The sequence below is a fragment of the Babylonia areolata genome, chromosome 34 (assembly GCF_041734735.1).
Source record: "Babylonia areolata isolate BAREFJ2019XMU chromosome 34, ASM4173473v1, whole genome shotgun sequence".
Classification (NCBI taxonomy): Eukaryota; Metazoa; Mollusca; class Gastropoda; order Neogastropoda; family Buccinidae; genus Babylonia; species Babylonia areolata.
Genome location: NC_134909.1, coordinates 19,161,515 through 19,183,837, shown reverse-complemented (window position 1 = coordinate 19,183,837; position 22,323 = coordinate 19,161,515). Strand labels below are relative to the sequence as shown.

The 22,323-nt window shown below is 45.6% G+C and overlaps 1 protein-coding gene across 1 annotated transcript; it reads left to right on the top strand.

The window, feature by feature from the left end:
* The first annotated feature begins 1,636 nt into the window (after window positions 1–1,636).
* On the top strand, window positions 1,637–22,034 carry LOC143277572 (monoacylglycerol lipase ABHD2-like). Its single transcript, XM_076582450.1, has 12 exons — window positions 1,637–1,743; window positions 3,166–3,398; window positions 4,537–4,712; window positions 5,604–5,771; window positions 6,652–6,835; window positions 9,528–9,624; window positions 14,791–14,888; window positions 16,425–16,494; window positions 17,332–17,416; window positions 17,802–18,022; window positions 20,462–20,779; window positions 21,792–22,034. Exons 2-12 carry the CDS (start codon window positions 3,238–3,240, stop codon window positions 22,032–22,034), a joined length of 1,821 nt encoding a protein of 606 aa, XP_076438565.1. The 5' UTR covers window positions 1,637–1,743; window positions 3,166–3,237.
* The last annotated feature ends 289 nt before the right edge of the window (window positions 22,035–22,323 follow it).

Sequence of the window (22,323 nt, the reverse complement as noted above, 5' to 3'; positions counted from 1 at the left end):
TTTTATATTATAATTATTATTTATCTATTTATTTACTTATTTATGTACGCTTATCTATTATTTATTCACCTTTTTTTCTCAAGGCCTGACTAAGCGCGTTGGGTTACGCTGCTGGTCAGGCATCTGCCGGCTTGGCAGATGTGGTGTAGCGTATATGGATTTGTCCGAACGCAGTGACACCTCCTTGAGCTACTGAAACTGAAAACTGACAGACAGACTGACGGACAAACAAATAGATTTGAGAGAGGGAAGACTTTCTCAGTCCATGGTCGTCAACATCATCATCATCATCATCATCAACACTATCAGGTGTTTTTGTTGTTATTTTTTTCGTAGCGGGATCACTGAGGAACCTTTTGTTCAAATGCGGAAACGACATCATGATAATGGCATTTGATGCAAGGGATCTAATACTTGACAGAAAAAGCATTGCATGTGTGTCTGCAGTCGTCTCCCTTCGCTGTGTCTGCGTCACCATCTGTCTGCCTGTCTCTCTTGTATTTCATTGTGTGTATTTCTTATCTCTCTCTATGATATACTAATCATACTCATGCCTTGTATCATTTAGTATTGTGTAGTGTATACTATAATTAAAGGCGAGGACTGGAAGGAGAAAAATACCAGTACTGCTTACCTATCATCTTCGAAAATAAAGAGTTTTGTCTTGTCCCCATCCCCGCCTCTGTCTGTGTGTGTGTCTGTGTGTGTGTGTGTGTGTGTGTGCTGTTGCTGCTGCTGCTGTTGTTGTCTGCAATAAAATAAATAAACAAATAAATAATCCGTGTTGTATCAGAACTCGTTGTTGTCGTTCCTGTCTTCATCGTAGTTGTCATACGTGTTGTCGTTATTGTTGTTCTTGTTTATGTTGCTATGCTGTTGTTGATGATGATAAAAAAAGGATGATGTTGCTATCTCTCCTGCTGTTGTTATTGGTTAAGTTGTTGTTGCTATTTATGTGGTGGTTGTGTCATTGTTCTTGTTTTTGTTGTTACTTTCAGTTTCAGTAGCTCAAGGAGGCGTCACTGCGTTCGGACAAATCCATATACGCTACACCACATCTACCAAACAGATGCCTGACCAGCAGCGTAACCCAACGCGCTTAGTCAGGCATTGAGAAAAAATAAAGAAATAAATAAAATAAAATAAATAAATACATAAAAAAAAGAACTACTACTACTAACTTTGTCGTTATTTATTGTTGTAATTATTGCTCGTGTTCATGATATTGTTGCTCTTTTTCTTTGTTGTCTTATTGCTCTGTATTTTTGTTATTGTTGGTGGTGGTGTTTTATTTTTTTGTAAATGTTTTTCTTGCAACAACAAAAAATGATAATAATGCAACCTTCACGCGCAACACGCCATCAGGGGACATAAACGGGTTTAACAAATAATCAAGGGAGTGAAGACGTCGATCCCAAACGGTCAATCAGAATAACGTGGCCATCCCCGAAGTTAAACCTCAACTGGTACTACATAGAAGATACGAAATCTGTAGTTGTTGCTAGTTTGTTGTTTGAATACACTCGTGCCAATTACCGTTCACAAAAAAGAGGCAAAGAAAAGGGGGGCAAAAAAAGACAGATTGCAGACGAACAAACAAGGGACATCACTCTCTTTAACACAAGCTCTGATAACAGACGACAGGAGTCGAGAAGAACAGCTAAGAACAGTGTCAAGTCTTTCTCAACTTTTTCGAAGGCGTGAAGGTCGCCAGCCAAAGAAACACCAGAATTTTGAGTAACGGTAAGCGTGTGTTTATTTCATGTCGTCGTATTTATCATTTCTGGTCAATTTCAGCTTATATTCACGACCAGTCATCATGATGAATATTCAATTGCTGTTATCTCTTGATGTGAAAAAAAAATCATATCCTGGGGTCACTGAATCGTTGACAGCATTACTTTTGCATGCACCGACATCTTGATCAAATCAAACACATCAGCGGAAATTGATTTATTGATTAGGCCGCACTTTGATGTGTATTCTACAAATATGGATGTTTAGAATACATTTACTATATTTAGACTATTAGTATTAGCATTACTTTATTCAGGATTCTCTTGGGAGTTTTATTGTTGTTTTTGTTTGTTTGTGTGTTTTTTGTGGGGGGGTTTTCCTCAGGCCAGGAGGTCACTGCACAGTTGTAGAGAGTTGCTCTTAGTTTTCATGCTGAAATGGGAATGCTTCTCTCCTGAGCTGGCAGCCAGGGATGGGTGGCAGGGCTGTTGAACACTCTACAGTGCCAAACAGCTGTTGGTTGCTGTGCATGCAACCTTCCTATTTCCTTATTTGATTAAAAAAAAAAAAAAAGGTAAGAATGAGCATTTATTAAGGAATTTTTAAACCTATGGCCCCACCTCTAAGTCAGCACAGTTTCACTGATTTTCACTTTCAGTTTCGATTTCTCAAAAAGGTGTCGCATTCAGACAAATCCTATACAATAGTCTGACCAGACCATGGTTTGATGAATTGTATTGCGGTACTCAACTGTCAAGTGCCTTTAACCCTGTGTCTGGTGAACCATGGTGAAATGCTATCAGTGTGGCGTGAATTTTAGTTTAAGTACTACTTTTTATGTTCTTTTGAGTGATGATACATCCTGACCAGCAGACTCAGTCTGATGACAGCTTTCGCTGACAAGTAAACTGGCCAGCAGCAGTCAAGGAACTCTGTCAATGCTGGTCCCAAGGAGAAGGTTTGGACAAGGGGATAGCAACCCTTCAAAGCCAAAAAAATATATATATATTGCTCCTACAAAAACACAGCAACAATGTTTTGGTACTTGGACAGGACTAGGATGGCTGGAGAGAAATTGTTAGCAGCCTGTCCCAGATGGTGCAACAGGCACAGGTGGGGTGGGGTGAACAGTCAAGTCTTTGAGGTGGTGTGAGATCAAAAGAGGGCATTAGTCAGGGGGGCAAAGGGAAGGTTACCTACTTCCGGGAGGTTATCGGCCCTAGCTACTTTTGTTTTCTCTGCATAGGCAGATAGTAGTTTGCACAGGACAGGAATGTCAGACCCCTGCCGGAGTCTGCACTAGTGGGTCATGGAAAGTATGTTAGATAAATGTCATTTTAGGGAGAAAATTTCCTTTTTGTTGTCAGATCCATGTTTATGTCAACCTGTAGCTTATGTCACCTTATTTTTCTTTCTTCTTTTTTTCAGCACCTGTGCAGCACGCCTTCAGGATACACCGAATCACAGAGGGACGTATAGTCAGAGGAGACGACTTTGAAAATGTGGTGGTGGCTGTCAACATTGGTGGCTCTGTGTCTGTACGCTCTGCTTCGCCTGCTGAATCTGGCCAACCCCTCTGTGCCCCCCAGCATCTTCGTCAAGTCCCGTCACTCTCACTTTGTGCAGGCCTTGCTGGCTTCCTGTCCGATTTTGAGAGAACCGTGAGTAGTCTTCCCCTTCCTCCCTCCCTTCCCCTCATTCTGCTCACATACCAACAGACACACTAACAGTGCATTTTCTCTCTTCTCTGTTACTAGAACTGTCAGTGCAGGCACACTCATAACTCTGTGAAGATGTTATCAAGTGATGATACTGGCAGTATCACAAGAGGCGTCAGTGGATAATTGTGTGAAGCTGGTATTGAGCGATGATAATGGCAGTATCACAAGAGGTGTTGGTGCAGCCACACTTATAAGGATATGAAGTTGTTATCAAGTGGTTGTTATAGCAATATGGCTAGAGATGTCAGTAGATAAGTAAGTAAAGTTGCTATCATGTGATGATAATAGCAGTGTCACAAGAGGTTTCAGTGGTTAAGTGTGTGGAGTTGTTATCAAGAGATGGTAATAGCAATATTGCAGGAGATGTCAGTAGATAAGTATGTAAAGTTGTAATCTAGTGATGATAATGGCAGTGTCAAAAAAAGGTGCCAGTGCAGGCACATTTATAAGTATGTGAAGTTGTTATCTAATCATAATAATGGTAGTGTCACAAGAGCTGTCAGTGATCAAGTGTGTGAAGCTATTATCAAGTGATCATAATGGCAGTATCACAAGAGGTGTCATTGCAGCCGCACTCGTAAGCTTATGAAGTTGTTATCAAGTGATGGTCATAGCAATATAGTAGGAGAATGTCAGTAGATAAGTATGTGAAGTTGTTATGGAGTGATGATAATGGCAATGTCACAAAATAAGTGTCAGTGCAGGCACATTTGTAAGTATGTAAAGTTGTTAACAAGTGATGATATGGCAGTGTCACATAAAAGTGTCAGTGCAGGCGCATTCGTAAGTATGTGAAGTTGTTATCAAATTATGATAATTGCAGTGTCACAAGAGGTGTCGGTGGTTAAGTGTATGAAGTTGCTATCAAGTGATGATAGTGGCAGTGTAACAAGAGGTGCCAGTGGTTAAGTGTGTGAAGTTGTTATCAAGGGTTGATAATGGCAGTGTCACAAGAGAAGTGTGTGAAGCTGTTTATCAAGTGATAATAACGGCAATGTCAGTGGAGATAGCAGTGCAGTGCTGCTAGCAAAACAGGTAAACAAAGTGGACCAGGTGACGGTGTGGGAATTGAACACAGGTACGTACCTCCCTTGCTGTGGGGGAAAAGCGGACACGTGCAGACGGTGGTGTACGCCAAAATCGGGCGCATGCGCGACCCCGTTCCCAGTGGGTCACGGCACACCAAGATTCTTCAGGATGGCTCCACCCTGACCTTTGACATTTACACGCCAACAGGACGTTCCCCTGGTAGCGGTGAGTGAGGGCTGGGAGGGGGCTGGGGGGGAGTGGTTGGGGGGGGGCTGACAACACAGGGAGTGAAGGGTGGGGGAGTGTTGACAACACATAGCACAGTGAGGGCTAGCAGTATTATGTCTCATCCCTGTGCTTATCTTATTGCGTGTGTTTCGTTCTATGTGTTTGTATGTGTGTGTGTCACTGTGTGATGCCATGTATGTGTCACTGTGTGTGTCAGTTTGTGTGACACTGTTTCATCGTGTGTGTCACTGTGTGTGTCACTCTGTGTTCACGTGTGTGCCCCAGGGACCTTTTGCATGATGATGTGTCCTGGCTTTGGCAGCAGCAGTGAAAGTGGTAGTATTATGACTCATCCCTGTGTGTATCTTTTGTGTGTGCGTATGTGCGCGTGTGTGTGTGTGTGTTTGTGTACTTGCCACTCTGTGTGTGTCATTCTGTGTGTGTGTGTGTGTGTGTGCACTTCACTGTGTGTGTCACTCTGTCAGTCTGTGTGTGTGTGTGTGTGTGTGTGTCACTGTATGTGTGTGACATTTTATGTGTGTTTGTGTGTCCCAGGGACCTGTTGCATGATGATGTGCCCTGGCTTTGGCAGCCACAGAGGAATTATTAGGACTGATTCTTCTGGATGTATCTTTGTGTTAGTGCATGTGTGTGTTTCATTCTCTGTGTGTATGTAATGTGAGTGTGTTTGTGTGCATGTGCGTCACTGTGTGTTACTGGGTGTGTGTCACTGTGTGTGTTTGTGCGTCACTTGATGATGTGACCTTGCTTTGGCAGCAGCAATGAAAGTGACAGTATTATGACTCGCCTTCTGTTGGTGTGTGTGTGTGTCACCATGTGTGTGTGCGTCACCATGTGTGTGTGTATGTGTGTGTGTGTGTGTCTCAGGGACGCACTGCATGATGGTGTGCCCTGGGTTTGGGAGCAGCAGTGAGAGTTCCTACATCCGAGCGCTGGTGACACACGCACAGGACTACGGGTTCCACGTGGCGGTCCTCAACCACCTGGGCTGCCTCTCCAGTCTGCGCCTGACTGCCCCCAGAATATTCAGCTATGGTCAGTGGCTGGGAACTACTGTCATGAGTGTGTTTTATGTGTGCGTTGTGTGCGTGTGTATGTGTGCGTAGTGTGTAGTGTTAGGGTAGATGCGTGTTAATGTGTGTGTGCAATATGAATTTTATGTGTAAAGGAGTGTTTGTTTGGGGGTTTTTTTTTCGGTTTTTTTTACTTGTTTGTTTTTCTGTTGTTTATTTTACGTGTTTGATTTTCTTTTCTTTTTCTTGTTTTCTTTTTTTTTTTTCTTTTTTTTTTTTCCTGTGAGGGCTGGATTTTGTTGCTGTTGTTTAAATAGAATAGCAGTTGTGGTTACTCCACTGCCCTTATGAAATAAAAAATTAATTGTTTTCTTCCGTTTTGTTTCTTATGATCTCCCTGTCATAATGGGCAGGATAATGTTTGTTTATTGAGGGAGGGGAGGGGGTCTTCTTCTTCTTCCTTCTATTATTCTTCCTTTTCTTCTGTCCATTTCCTGTTCGTATCCCATTGTACCACCCCTGGCCACCTTCATCTCCCCCTCCCTCCTCTCTCTCCCTCCATCTCCACCTCTCAACAATGTCACGCCCTCTGCATTATCTTCGTTGTTGTGTCTTACAAATTGCTAAGGAGTGTTTTGTTTGGAACTGCATATTTTTCTTTTCTGTTAAAAAAAAAAAAAAGAAAGAAAAAGAAACCAAAGTGGACATTCCAATGGACCCTAATCAGAAAACGCGGTTGTGTGAAAGAACGGTGGCTAAAAATATAGGCCAGCAATGGCAGAAAACAATGACATACAAGAGATCCCCCACCCCCACCCCCAAAAAAAAAAAATGATTCAATATTCTTCTTCTTCTCCTTCTTTTGAGAATGTTTCTTAATTCAATTTGTGTGTCGGGGCCAGGGGGCTGGGAGGAGTTTGACATCATGCGACAGGAAGTGGAAGCCATGTTACCACAATGCAGCATCATCATGGTGGGCCTGAGCATGGGGGCCAACATCGTGCTGAAGTACCTGGGCGAGAGGCGGCAGCACCAGCGCAATGTTTGCTGCGCCTTCTCCATCTGCCAGGGATACAACATCAACGAGTCAGTACCGCTCTGACGCACCTTTCTCGCCCCCCTCTCTCCCACTCTCCCCTTTCTCTCACTCTCCCCCTTCCCTTCTGCCAGGGATACAACATCAACAAGTCAGTACTGCTCTGTCACACCTTTCTCATCCCCTTCTCTCCCACTCTTCCCCTTCTCCAACTGCCAGGGATACAACATAGTGAATCAGTCTACTGTGTTACAATGTTCTCTCCCCTCTCTCCCACTCTTCCCTTTCTCCCCTCTCCCCCTTCTCCACTCTCTCCCCCCCTTCTCCATCTGCCAGGGATACATCAACGAGTCAGTACCGCTCTGTCACACCTTTCTCATCCCCCTTCTCCCTTCTCCCCTCTGTCACACCTTTCTCACCCCCCTTCTCCCCTCTGTCACACCTTTCTCACCCCCCTTCTCCCTTCTCCCCTCTGTCACACCTTTCTCACCCCCCTTCTCCCTTCTCCCCTCTGTCACACCTTTCTCACCCCCCCTCTCCCTTCTCCCCTCTGTTGCACCTTTCTCGCCCTCCTTCTCCCTTCTCCCCTCTGTTGCACCTTTCTCACCTCCCTTCTCCCCTCTGTCACACCTTTCTCCCCCCCCCCTCTCCCTTCTCCCCTCTGTTGCACCTTTCTCGCCCTCCTTCTCCCCTCTGTCACACCTTTCTCACCCCCCCTCTCCCTTCTCCCCTCTGTTGCACCTTTCTCACCTCCCTTCTCCCCTCTGTCACACCTTTCTCACCCCCCTTCTCCCTTCTCCGCTCTGTCACACCTTTCTCGCCCCCCTTTCTCCCACTCTCCCCATTTCTCCCACTCTTCCTCCTCCTCCCCTCTCTCTCCCTTCTCCAACTGCAAGGAATACAACATTGATGAATCAGTCCATTTTGTTACACCCTTCTCAACCCACTTTTTCCCCACTCTCCGCCTTCCCCCCTCTCCGCCTTCTCCAACTGCCAGGGATGCAACGTAGTGAATCAGTCTGCGGTGTTACAACTTTCTTTCCCCCTCTCTCTCCCACTCTCCCCCTTCTCCCCTCTCCGCCTTCTCCAACTGCCAGGGATGCAGCGTAGTGAATCAATCTGGGGTGTTACAACTTTCTCTCCCACTCTCCCCCTCCCTCCATCTCCCTTCTCCATCTGCCAGGGATACAACATTATGAATCAGTCCACTGTGTTACACTTTTCTCTCTCCCCTCTCTCCCCTCGCCCCTTCTCCCATTCCCACCATCTCCTCTTCTCCATCTGCCAGGGATACACCATTAACGAGTCAGTCTGCTCCATGACACATTTCTCACCCCCCCACCCCCTCTCTCTGCCATTCTTTCCCCCCTTCTCCCCTCTCCCTCTTCTCCCCTCTCCCCCCTTCTCCATCTGCCAGGGATACAACATCCAGTTGTTCCGTCGCATGTAACCCCTCTCCCACATCTCCCTTCTGTCCCTTCAACGACTGTAGTCAGCTCTGTTACACCTTTCTCACCCAGAAGTAAAGCACTGTGATGGGATGAACTTTTGAGGAGAGAAGCTCAGAGTGTGTTTTGTGTTTGTTCACGTATATAGTCAGTGCCAGCATGGGAACGCTCCGTCTTCCGTTAGTCACAGGTTGGTGAGGGTGGTGGTGGTGCAGATTGAGCGGAGACAACATTGAACATGACAGGCTGTGCACTGCACTGCCATTCATCCTGTTAGGTCCTGAGGTCTGCTGTACCTTAGCCCCTCTCTCACGCACACGCACGCACACACACGCACGCATGCACGCACAGCTGCACCACTGCTCACCAACAGTCCTATGTCACTATAATTATTATTATTATTGATACTTGTGTAGCACCCGTCTTTGATCAGAGACCAAATTCGGAGCAATTTACAAGTTAACACAGAATCATTGATTTTGCACAACAGGCTGCCTACATGTGTAGAGTCAAATGCCAGCTGACTTCAGGCATTCATCATTCGTTTCCTGTGTCATTCTGTCAGGTTTCAGTCACAAACACATGCTCTCATGCAAGAGTGGGACAACCCTTTTGTTGCCGTGGTACAATGGGTCCTTTCACATGCACAGTGAGCATGCTGCACATGGGATCTCAGTTTATCGTGTCATCTGCATGACTAGCGTCCAGACCACCACTCAAGGTCTAGTGGTACAATGGGTTCTTTCACATGCACTATGTGCATGCTGCACATGCGATCTCAGTTTATCGTGTCATCTGAATGACTAGCGTCCAGACCACCACTCAAGGTCTGCTGGTACAATGGGTTCTTTCACATGCACTGTGTGCATGCTGCACATGGGATCTCAGTTTATCGTGTCATCTGAATGACAAGCGTCCAGACCACCACTCAAGGTCTAGTGGAGAAGGGGAGAGAAAGAATTCTGGTGACTGTTGGATTTGATCCCAAACCCTCTAATGTGTTCTTGCTTCCTAGGTGGATGCGTTACTGCTAAGCCACCACTCCACACACACACACACACACACACACACACACACACACACACACACACACACACACATCCCACTACCATTCTGTGTGATAAACTTGCATCCTCACTGTGGTAGACACATTAACACGCTGGTCCCCGTCACCTAAGTGGAGATGAAGAGTTGAGGGGGGTGGAGTGGGAGGGAGGGGCTGTGTTCCTCAGGTAAGGTGTTCAGTGGTTGCCTTGGTGACTGATGGGGATGTACAGGTGGGTGCATGTTGCAGGGCCAAGCACCTGTTGAACAAGTGGGAGAACATGCGCCGTGCCTACCTGTACACCATGACCGCCAACCAGAGGCGTCTGATCAAACATCACAGCCAGGTAAATACAGGTGTCTGATCAAACATCACAGCCAGGTAAATAAAGGTGTCTGATCAAACATCACAGCCAGGTAAATAGTGTCTGATTAAACATCACAGCCAGGTAAATACAGGTATCTGATCAAACATCACAGCCAGGTAAATACAGGTATCTGATCAAATATCACAGCCAGGTAAATTGTGTCTGATCAAACATCACAGCCAGGTAAATACAGGTGTCTTATCAAACATCACAGCCATGTAAATACAGGTGTCTGATCAAACATCACAGCCAGGTAAATACAGGTGTCTGATCAAACATCACAGCCAGGTAAATGAAGGTGTCTTATCAAACATCACAGCCAGGTAAATACAGGTGTCTGATCAAACATCACAGCCAGGTAAATACAGGTGTCTGATCAAACATCACAGCCAGGTAAATACAGGTGTCTGATCAAACATCACAGCCAGGTAAATACAGGTGTCTGATCAAACATCACAGCCAGGTAAATAGTGTCTGATTAAACATCACAGCCAGGTAAATACAGGTATCTGATCAAACATCACAGCCAGGTAAATAAAGGTATCTGATCAAATATCACAGCCAGGTAAATAAGGTGTCTGATCAAACATCACAGCCTGGTAAATTGTGTCTGATCAAACATCACAGCCAGGTAAATACAGGTGTCTTATCAAACATCACAGCCATGTAAATACAGGTGTCTGATCAAACATCACAGCCAGGTAAATACAGGTGTCTGATCAAACATCACAGCCAGGTAAATACAGGTGTCTGATCAAACATCACAGCCAGGTAAATGAAGGTGTCTTATCAAACATCACAGCCAGGTAAATTGTGTCTGATCAAACATCACAGCCAGGTAAATACAGGTGTCTGATCAAATATCACAGCCAGGTAAATTGTGTCTGATCAAACGTCACAGCCAGGTAAATACAGGTGTCTGATCAAGCATCACAGCCAGGTAAATACAGGTGTCTGATCAAACATCACAGCCACGTAAATACAGGTGTCTGATCAAATATCACAGCCAGGTAAATACAGGTGTCTGATCAAACATCACAGCCAGGTAAATACAGGTGTCTGATCAAACATCACAGCCAGGTAAATACAGGTGTCTGATCAAACATCACAGCCAGGTAAATACAGGTGTCTGATCAAACATCACAGCCAGGTAAATAGTGTCTGATTAAACATCACAGCCAGGTAAATACAGGTATCTGATCAAACATCACAGCCAGGTAAATAAAGGTATCTGATCAAATATCACAGCCAGGTAAATTGTGTCTGATCAAACATCACAGCCAGGTAAATACAGGTGTCTGATCAAACATCACAGCCAGGTAAATGAAGGTGTCTTATCAAACATCACAGCCAGGTAAATTGTGTCTGATCAAATATCACAGCCAGGTAAATACAGGTATCTGATCAAACATCACAGCCAGGTAAATACAGGTGTCTGATCAAACATCACAGCCAGGTAAATGAAGGTGTCTTATCAAACATCACAGCCAGGTAAATTGTGTCTGATCAAACATCACAGCCAGGTAAATACAGGTGTCTGATCAAACATCACAGCCAGGTAAATACAGGTGTCTTATCAAACATCACAGCCAGGTAAATTGTGTCTGATCAAACATCACAACCACGTAAATACAGGTGTCTGATCAAATATCACAGCCAGGTAAATACAGGCATCTGATCAAACATCACAGCCAGGTAAATTGTGTCTGATTAAACATCACAGCCAGGTAAATACAGGTGTCTGATCAAACATCACAGCCAGGTAAATACAGGTGTCTTATCAAACATCACAGCCAGGCAAATTGTGTCTGATCAAACATCACAACCACGTAAATACAGGTGTCTGATCAAATATCACAGCCAGGTAAATACAGGTATCTGATCAAACATCACAGCCAGGTAAATTGTGTCTGATCAAACATCACAGCCAGGTAAATGAAGGTGTTTGCCTAGTTGTCAAGCAGGTGTGTGTTTGATAATGATAAAATGCAGGCTTATATAGCACAGTACCCCATCTCAGATGGGGATAACCGCGCTTTGCAATAAAATATACAGATTAAAGACTGACGTAAAATATGTACAAAGTCAACACAGTCTCACATGATACTGGCTAAAATATACATATGTAAGACTAAGAGACATAAAAATATGTAAATCAACACAGGCACCATTACAGTCTCAAATCACAAAGGCACAAATCACAGCAAAGCAAAGCAAATCACATTCATGATTGTCATAATGAATGAAAATATAAAATAAAATAGGAACTGGGCATCACCAAAAACACTAAAATCATCACAAATGCATACAAATCAACACAACGAGCACATCCAGCAATAAAATCACTGCAAGCATATGCAGACGGAAAAAAAAGTTTCAGTGAGAAAAGTACAGTTTGAAAAGATACGTTTTGAGTGCTCTCTTAAATGCAAGTGTTTGGATGTAACAGAGGTGTGAGGGTAGTGAATTCCACTGTTTAGGTGCAACAATAGAAAAGGAACATTCACCATAATTTTTTGTACATAACTTTGGATTAGACAGTATGCGCTTGTCATTTGAAGAACAGAGTTGTCTGGGTGGTGAATAGACAGAAAGTAGATCCGAAAGATAGGACAAGAATCAGTGAAGACATTGTGACAAAGGACTGAGAGTTTGTATTGTATTTGTGCTTGAATGGGGAGCCAGTGAAGGGAAGTGAGTATGGGGAGTGATGTGTCAACGTTTCTTTGCTTTGAGATTGTCGTGCTGCAGAATTTTGAACTTTTTGTAAGTTTGTCAACACAGTGTTTGGGGCAGCCAGCAAGAAGAGCGTTTCCATAATCTAATCTAGATAGAACAAAAGAACCATATAAAGAATCGCATATAGACATCCAGCCTCTGTGTTTGTGTGTGTGTGTGTGTGTGTGTGTATGCACATGTGACAGAGGGGCACAAAGCCAGTGTATGTAGATAGATAGGAAAAACAAATAAAACTACACGCAGGAAAAAATACAAAAAAAATGGGTGGCGCTGTAGTGTAGCGACGCGCTCTCCCTGGGGAGAGCAGCCCGAATTTCACCCAGAGAAATCTGATGTGATAAAAAGAAATACAAATACAAATACAAAAATATGTCATTGAGAGAGAAAAATAAGTTACCCTCGTTGTTTCCATGTACACTGTGTTTAATGTTTATTGAAAAAAAATTACTTTCCAAGTATACATCTGCATTTTAAGTCTTTATTTTTCTCATGAGCAAGTAGCCTGTGTTAGTATGCACAGTGTTTGTTGTCGTGAGCAGTAAAAGATGATTGACTGTGTATTGTCCTGAGCAGTAAAAGATTGATTATGTGTTGTCATGAGCAGTAAAAAATTGACTGATGTGTGTTGTCCTGAGCAGTAAAAGATTATTGACTGTGTATTTTCATGAGCAGTAAAAGATGTGATGTCCTGAGCAAGAAAAAATTAATGTGTGTTGTCCTGAGCAGTAAAAGACTGACTTTGTGTTGTCCTGAGCAGTAAAAAATTAAATGTGTTGTCCTGAGCAGTGAAAGATTGACTATGTGTTGTCCTGAGCATTAAAAGGTTGCCAGTGTGTTGTCCTGAGCAGTAAAAGATTGACTGAGTGTTGTCCTGAGAAGTAAAAGATCGACATGAGCGTTGTCCTGAGAAGAAAAAGATCGACATGAGCGTTGTCCTGAGAAGAAAAAGACTGACTGACTGTGTTGTCCTGAGCAGTAAAAGGTTGCCTGTGTGTTGTCCTGTGGAGTAAAAGATTGAGTGTTTTCCTGAGCAGTGAAAGATTGATTGTTGTTGTCCTGAGCAGCAAAAGGTTGCCTGTGTGTTGTCCTGTGGAGTAAAAGATTGAGTGTTTTCCTGAGCAGTGAAAGATTGACTGTGTGTTGTCCTGAGCAGTAAAAGGTTGCCTGTGTGTTGTCCTGAGCAGTGAAAGATTGACTGAGTGTTGTCCTGAGAAGTAAAGATTGACTGTTGTTGTCCTGAGCAGTAAAAGATTGACTTATACATGCTGTCCTGAGCAGGCGTGAATATCTTTTTGCCATTATTTTTAATGGACTTCTTAGCATTACATTTGTTTCTCTTTGATTGATGTGTGTTGTCTTGAGCAGTAAAAGATTAATGTTTGTTGTCCTGAGCAGTAAAAGATTGATGTGTGTTGCCCTGAGCCATTAAAGATTGACTGATATGTTTTGACCTGAGCAGTTAAAGATTGATATGTGTTGACCTGAGCAGTAAAAGATTGACTGATACTTGTTGACCTGAGCAGTAAATGATTGACAGTGTTGTCCTGAGCAGTAAAAGATTGATGTGTGTTGTCCTGAGCCATTAAAGATTGACTGATATGTTTTGACCTGAGCAGTAAAAGATTGACTGATATGTGTTGACCTGAGCAGTAAAAGATTGACAGTGTTGTCCTGAGCAGTAAAAGATTGACTGTGTTGTCCTGAGCAGTAAAAGATTGACTGTGTGTTGTCCTGAGCCAGTAAAAGATTGACATGAGTGTTGTCCTGAGCCAGTAAAAGATCGACTTATATGTGTTGTCCTGAGCAGTAAAGGATTGACAGTGTAAGAGATTGACTGTGTGTTGTCCTGAGCCAGTAAAAGATTGACTTATATGTGTTGTCCTGAGCAGTAAAAGACTGACTTTGTGTTGTCCTGAGCAGTAAAAGATTGACAGTGTAAGAGATTGACTGTGTGTTGTCCTGAGCAGTAAAAGATTGACTGTGTTGTCCTGAGCAGTAAAAGATTGACTATGTGTTGTCCTGAGCAGTTAAAGATTAAATGTGTTGTCCTGAGCAGTAAATGATTGACAGATATGTTTTATCCTGAGCAGTAAGAGATTGATGTGTGTTGTCCTGAGCAGTAAAAGATTGACCTGTGATGTCCTTAGAAGTAAAAGATTGACTGGTATGTGTTGTTCTGAGCGGTAAAAGATTGACTGAAAATGTGTTGTTCTGAGCAGTAAAAGATTGACTGATATGTGTTGATCTGAGCAGTAAAGACTGATACATGTCCTGAGCAGGTGTGACTATCTTTTTGACAGTATTTTGATGGACCTTTTAGCATTACTTTGGGTCCTCTTTGACGGGCTCCCAGCCCTTCGCATTTTTGCTGGGCTGTAATCAGCATGATCTGATTTGTGTGTGCAGGTGTTGTTTGCTGAAGAGGTCCGACGGAACTTTGGCTTTGATCTGTCCAAGGTGTTTTCAGCCACGACACTAGAGGATCTGGATAAACACTTCTCCTGGTCAGTTCTGGATGTGCGTGTGGTGGGTGGGGGGGATGGGTTATGTTTGTGTGCGGGAGGTGTGGGGAACATGTGCATGTGGGGAGAGGGGTGTGGGGCGGTATGTAGGTGTGTGTGGAAGGATGTGGATGTGTGAGGGGGATGTGTGTGTGTGGAAGGATGTGGGGAGGATGTTGGGGGGGGGGGGAGAATGTCGGGATGGGGGCGGGGGGGGTGATAGGGGTGTGGGGAGGGTTGTTGGAAGGTATGGGTGTGTGGGAGGGGTACAGGGGGGTTTGTGGGTGGGTTGGGGGGGGTTTCTGGCATTGACCTAGAATGGCTGTGTGAGGAAGAGGGTGGTAGGTGAATGGGTGGTGTGGTCAAGAGATATGGCCTTGCAGGATTCGTGAGATGAGGGTATTGAGTGTATGTGTGTGAGCATGCATATCTCTATCTGTCTGTCCATCTATCTAGCTATGTTCTCTGTATGTGTCTCTCTTTATGTGCGTGCACACACGCACACACACACACGCATGCATCCACACCCACCCACACACACACACACACACACACACACACACACACACACACATGCACACACACACAGGAGATGTCAGGACTACTACAGTAAACAAACCTCAAATCCTCCCGGTCACATGGTCAGCATATTACTGTCAAATGTGGTTAAATATTATAGATAGATTCTGCATGGACAGTTTCATTATCCAAAAGGGGGGGGGGAATGGGAGGGGAAGAACATGATTTGATGATTTGGATACTTACATCCTGTCAGAGACCAAGCTCTAAGCGCTTTGCAAGCACGGAATCATTTGAACAACAGGCAGCCTACCTGGGTAGAGCCGACTGACAGCACTCATCATTCATTCCCTGTGTCATTCAATCAGGTTTCAGTCATGCACTCATATACTCTTACAGACAGGTGGCATTTTTTTTTTTTTTTTACATGTATGGCCATTATATTGTTTATTTACACTGCCATGTAGGCAGCCATCACATTCAGGGTGTGCATGCTGGGTATGTCCTTGTTTCCATAACCCAACGAACACTGACATGGATTTCAGGATCTTTAACGTGCGTGTTTGATCTTCTACCACGCGTATACACACGAAGGGGATTCAGGCACTAGCAGGTCTGCACACGTGTTGACCTGGGAGATCGGAAAAATTCTCCACCCTTTAGCCACCAGGCACCGTTACTGAGATTCAAACCTGGGACCCTCACATTGAAAGTCCAACACTTTAACCACTCTGCTGTTGCGCCCGTCGTGGGATATGAAGAGACGTTCAGTGACAGGACAGTCTTTCCTGCAGCTCAGGGGAGTGCAGTGGGTCACAGCTCAGGGGAGAGAATCAGGCCAGCCAGGGGGTGCAGGGTTGGGGTGGGTGGGTGTCACCCACGGACCTGGACCGTTTGACTTGTAGCTGTGCTAATTGTTGCTCTGCCTCACACTGTCAGCTAGTTTGTGTGTGCATGTGTGTGTGTGTATTTGTGTGTATGTGTGTGTGTGTGGTGTGTGTGTGTGTGTGTGTGTTGCAGCAAGTTGCAAGGATACACTGATGTGGTAGAGTACTACGAACGTCACAGTTGCAGTAATTACATTGCCAATGTAAGTCCCCCCTTTTTGGCGTCAATCATCTCTGACCCCTCATCGGTGTGAACCCTCATTTTCCTCACCAGTAGTGTAAACCTTCACTGTCCCCGTCAGTGTGTAAATCCTTTCCTTGGTGTAAATCCTTACTCTCCTCAACAGTGCAGACTGTCATCAGTGTAAACCCTTATTTTCAGTGTAATTCCTCACTGTCCTCATCCATGTAAATCATCACAACCTCATTATCGGTGTAAATCCTCACCACATCCTACATATGTGTACATGTGTGTGTGTGTGTGTTACTCAGATCAACATACCTCTAGTTTTGACATGTACACTTGTGCATGTTATTCAGACCGACATGCCTCGTGTGTATGTGTGTGTGTGTTATTCAGATCAACATGCATCTTGTTTTCATATGTACATGTGTGTCAATCAGATCAGCATATCTGTAGTTGTGACATGTATACATGTGTATTGTTTAGATCCACATAGCTCTAGTTACAACATGTATATATGTGTGTGTTTGTGTAATTCAGATCAACATACTTCTGGTTTTGACATGTACATGCGTGAATGTTATACAGATCAACATATCTGTAGTTTTGACATGTACATGTTTGTGTGTATGTGTTATTCAGATTGACATACCTCTAGTTTTGACATGTACATATGTGTGTGTTATTCAGATCAATGTACTTCAAATTTTGACATATACATGTGTGTGTGTGTGTGTTATTCAGATCAACATACTTCTAGTTTCGACATGAATGTGTGTGTGTGTTATTCATATCAACATATCTCAAATTTTGACATGTACACATGTGCACATGTGTGTGTATGTGTCTCATTCAGATCGACATACCTCTGGTTTTGCTGAATTCGGAGGACGACCCCATCGTTCCTACCCAGCTCTTCAGACACGCTCGCAGTTACGCAGGTAATGGTCAGACGGACGCTGGTCACTTGTAGAGGGTGTACAGTTTGACAGAGCACTGACCACATGTCTCCCATGTGTGTTTGGTCCTGTCCCTCAGTAAACAAGATTTCATTTCCACACACACTGTTACTGTTTATACTGTCAGTATAAGGGCCTTCCGCTTGCAATATTTTGATGATGGTAATTGGGGTGAAACGCTGTTAACGTCGTCTCTTTCGCCGTTCATATGGAAAGAGTTAACTTGTGTATATTTTGGTGAATCACAAATGCGCATGCGGTTCTCGCTAAAAATAACCAGAGAACCCTGATGAAACTCTGACAAAAGCAGGCCTCCACACCCTCCCTATTGTATTTCACACAATTGTGTGTGTGTGTGTGTGTTCAGAGAGCCACGACCAGGCGCTGTTTGTCACCACCAAACACGGGGGCCACCTGGGTTACTTTGAGCGCGGCCTGCTCCACCCCCACCCCACGTCCTGGATGGATCGCTTCGTGTGTCAGCTGGCCTCCGCCATCGTGGCCTTCACCCAACAGCAGCAGCAGCGCCCCCTGGAGGCTGTCACACCCTCACCCTCGCCTGAGACTGTCTGCCCTCCGTCTCTCAAGGTGTGTGAGTGGGTGTGAGGGGAGTGGTGGCAGAGGGGTTTGAGAGAGGTGTTGTATTTTATTGTATTATATTGTATTATAGATATACATATCGGCCTCCTTCCATCTTGAGAGACGATGGCTGCACCAGAAATTTAGTCACTGCTGGGCGTTGCACTTCCTGCTGTGGCTTTGTAGACTGATGCTGGAGTGGTAATCTCTACTGCATGTGGGACAGATATAGGCAGATTCTGCTTGGTTTACAGAATTTGTATTGTATTACTCCCCACGAAAACAGAGTATGACTACCAACATGGCGGGGGTAGAAGACGGTCATACATGTAAAAGCCCGCTTGTGTATACGAGTGAATGTGGGAATGAAGAAGTATTGTATTACTCTTTTAGTCACAATAGGGTTTTTTTGGGGGGGGTTTGTTGTGTTTTTTTTTGCTGCCCTATCATATGCGCCATTTCTGTGGCATTACTCCCACACTGCTCATTTAGATTCCCCCATACATGCCCACACCTGGGTTCATCCGTCACAGTTCCAGTGTCGGCATTCCGCAGGGAACCATTGATGTTAGGTCGCCAGGAGGCCACACACCAGAGGAGACCCTGCACTGCTGCTGAGTCACTTCGGTGGTGTTCAGTGGTGCCTGTTCTGATTTATCATACTTAGGACACCACCTACTAAGCCCCCTTCTAACGACAATAATGGCTAAGCCGCAGAGCCAGACTGAGTGAGCGTCCCTCCCAGAGTGGAGACCACCACCAAGTCCCTCAAACAACAGCCCCCCATGAATCTGCCGACACTGAAGACATTGACAGGACTCACCCCAAGCACAGAAGTGGAGGAGTATCGAAACTGAGGTCACCATGAGAGCAGGGCATGAAAGGCCACAGACTTTGAGACTGTTTTGTTTTATATTGATGATGATGAAGGAGGGGGAGGAGGAGGATGACGATGTTGCTGTGGAGGTCCATTTTGGTTTGGGACTGCGTGACAAGGCTGTACTCTATGCTTTCTGTCATAATGATATCCCGGCATTAACCAGGCGCAAGAGATACAGACACTCGCAGTGATGGTCAGGTAATTAGAGCAACACACCCAAAGACGCATCCTTGATGTGGATGACACTCGACTGTGTGGTCCCAGTCTCCCCATTAAAGCCCACACCACACGCAACTCTGGGTGGGAGCCGGCCACGGGCCGAAAATCCCACCCTCGCTGGGATTCGAACCCGTGTCCTCCCAGCCGTCAGTCCACGACGCTAACCACTTCGCCACAGCGACTGGTACACCAGATTTCTGTGTCTGTAAATTGGGCTGCTCTTCCCCAGTGAGAGCGCGTCACTACGGTGAGAGCGCCACCTGAATTTTTGTACTTTTTTTTCTGCCTGCAAGTGCATCTGTTTTCCTGTCAAGGTGGAGTTTTCCACAGAATTTTGCCAGGGACAGCCCTTATGTTGCCATGGGTTCTTTTAGTTTTACATGCGGCAAGTGCATGCTGCACACAAGAACACTGGTTTATTTCATCTTATCTGAATGACTAGAGTCCAGGCCACCTCTCAAGGTCTAGTGAAGGGGAGTGGGGGAGAAAAGAGTGGCAAGTGTGGGGATGGAGGTCAAGGGTGAACAGAGGATGTGGGGATGGGGGTGGGGGATAAAGGTTAGTGGACAGGATGCCTAGTGCTGTGCCATTCTGTGGATTTCAGTGGGGAGATCATCCTTTTTTTTTTTCTTTTCTTTTCTGTTTATTTTTTAGGGGGGATTGGGGGTGGGGGGGGGCAACTGGAGGGTGGGGGAGGTGCATAGGTGGGTGTGTAGGGGAAGAAATACATTTTCATACACAGACACAGTCACATCTGTCAGTGTGGTTTTGTAACAGCTGTCTGTGGTTTTGTTACAGCTGTCAGTGTGGTTTTGTAACAGCTGTCAGTGTGGTCTTGTAACAGCTGTCAGTGTGGTTTTGTAACAGCTGTCAGTGTGGTCTTGTAACAGCTGTCTGTGGTTTTGTAACAGCTGTCAGTGTGGTTTTGTTTTGTAACAGCTGTCAGTGTGGTTTTGTTTTGTAACAGCTGTCTGTGGTTTTGTTACAGCTGTCAGTGTGGTTTTGTGTTTTGTAACAGCTGTCAGTGTGGTCTTGTAACAGCTGTCAGTGTGGTTTTGTAACAGCTGTCAGTGTGGTCTTGTAACAGCTGTCAGTGGTTTTGTAACAGCTGTCAGTGTGGTCTTGTAACAGCTGTCAGTGTGGTTTTGTAACAGCTGTCAGTGTGGTCTTGTAACAGCTGTCAGTGTGGTTTTGTGTTTTGTAACAGCTGTCAGTATGATCTTGTAACAGCTGTCAGTGCGTTTTGTTGTTGTTTTTGTAACAGCTGAAAGTGTCAACGTTTCAACAGACCCTCCAGCAATACAGGTGTCCCCCCAACCCCTAACCCCCTCCCTCAACTCTGCGTGCAGACAAACAAGTGGCTGGAATCACCCGGCGGAGGATCTGATCCCCCCTTGACAGAGCGGCCCCTGGAGGAAAGCGCGGACCTGTCTGCAGGGGAGGGAACGTCCCTGCGACAGAGGAAAGGCCAGCGCGCCGGCACTGGGAAAGCAGGGGCCATGCCCCCCACCTCCAGCGAGGAAGACGTGACTGGAGGAGAGGAGGATGCTGCTGGCAGTTTACGTGGGTGGGACAGCGGGCAGGTTGGCGTCGGGGAGGGGAAGGCATGCCTGGACAATGGTCCAGTTGATGTGGGGGAGGGGAAGGCATGTGTGGACAGTGGTCCAGTTGGTGTGGGGGAGGGGAAGGCGTGTGTGGACAATGGTCCAGTTTGTGTGGGGGAGAGTAAGGCGTGTGTGTTGGAGGACAGAGGGCAGGTTGGTGTGGGGGAGGGGAAGGTGTGTGTGGACAGTGGTCCAGTTGGTGTGGGGGAGGGGAAGGCGTGTGTGGAGGAGGACAGCGATCAGTGTCAGGTTGGTGTGGGGGAGGGGAAGGCGTGTGTGGACAATGGTCCAGTTGGTGTGGGGGAGGGGAAGGTGTGTGTGGACAGTGGTCCAGTTGGTGTGGGGGAGGGGAAGGTGTGTGTGGAGGAGGACAGCGGTCAGGTTGGTGTGGGGGAGGGGAAGGCGTGTGTGGTGGACAGCGCTCAGTGTCAGGTTGGTGTGGGGGAGGGGAAGGCGTGTGTGCAGGAGGACAGAGGTCAGGTTGGTGTGGGGGAGGGGAAGGGGTGTGTGGTGGACGGCACTGCCTGTCTGTCAGACCTGGCCTCTGCCAACAGTGCCATGTCCTGATCGAAGTCTTCTCTTTGTCCCCCCTCTGTCCTCTCTCTCTCTGTACTCTTTCTCTGTCTGTCCTCTTTGTTCTCTTTATCTCTGTCCTCTCTTTCTGTCTCTCTCTGTTTCTCTCTCTCTCTCTCTCTCTGTTTCTGTCTCTCTCTGTGTCTGTCTCTGTTATCTCTCTCTCTCTCTCTGTCCTCTCTATGTGTCTCTTTCCGTCCTCTTTCTCTGTCTGTCTATCACTCTGTCTCTCAGTCTGTCTCTGTCCTTGTCTGTGTGTCTTTTCCATCCCTCCTCCACTTTTCCTCGCATTTCTGTCTGTCTTCATTAACATTCTTTCTATCCGCGACTCACAACTTTTGTTGTTGTCATTGTTCACAATCGTTTTTCAAGACAGAACAGAGTAGATTTTTGTCTGTTCTGGTTTTCTTTGTTATTGTTTTTTTTTGCGGGGGGGTGGGGGTGGGGTTTGTTCGTTTGTTTGTTTGTTTTTTTATGTGTGTGACAATTTTTCTTCCCGAAGATGAGCCATCCTTTGGCAGTGGGACTGTTTCTCCTGTGGCTGTGCATGGTTTTCTGGGTGTGCGCCGAGCGTTTCGAGGTGTCGAGGTCGTCACGCTCCCTTGGTCTGCCCAGTAGACCTGGCTCTGAAGGCTTTGGAATGGGACTTTGGCCTCTTGTTCGTCAGGCCGCCCTGTCGACAGCGACGAGCCCAGTGTCTTTCAATCACCCTCATTTCGGTCCCAGGGTGGGGGGGGGTTGGTGAGGGGGGGTTGGGGGGGAGGGGGGTGGTCTAGCATTTAAGATCTCAGCACAACAATCCCTTGCCTTGCGAGACGGGTTGAGCCACTGCTGTTACTGCTAGTTGTAGCAGTGCTGCTACCACTACCTTTTTTTTTTTTTACTTATTTATTGATCATGTTTAATTTTTAACATGTTAAGGGGATACAATACAAGTTGTTGTGAAGCATTGCTTGGTGCCAGGTGAAGGCCTCAGTCCATCTGTTGACAGCTGCGGTGCTGTACATGTTGGCTGGTTGGTGTGGGACAGGTGT

Bases quoted from the DNA above. Each gene is read 5' to 3' on its own strand.
- LOC143277572 (XM_076582450.1), top strand. From the start codon at position 3,238: ATGTGGTGGTGGCTGTCAACATTGGTGGCTCTGTGTCTGTACGCTCTG. The intron at 4,713-5,603 runs GTGAGTGAGGGC...TGTGTGTCTCAG, and splicing joins AGGACGTTCCCCTGGTAGCG to GGACGCACTGCATGATGGTG. The intron at 5,772-6,651 runs GTCAGTGGCTGG...TGTCGGGGCCAG, and splicing joins CCCCAGAATATTCAGCTATG to GGGGCTGGGAGGAGTTTGAC.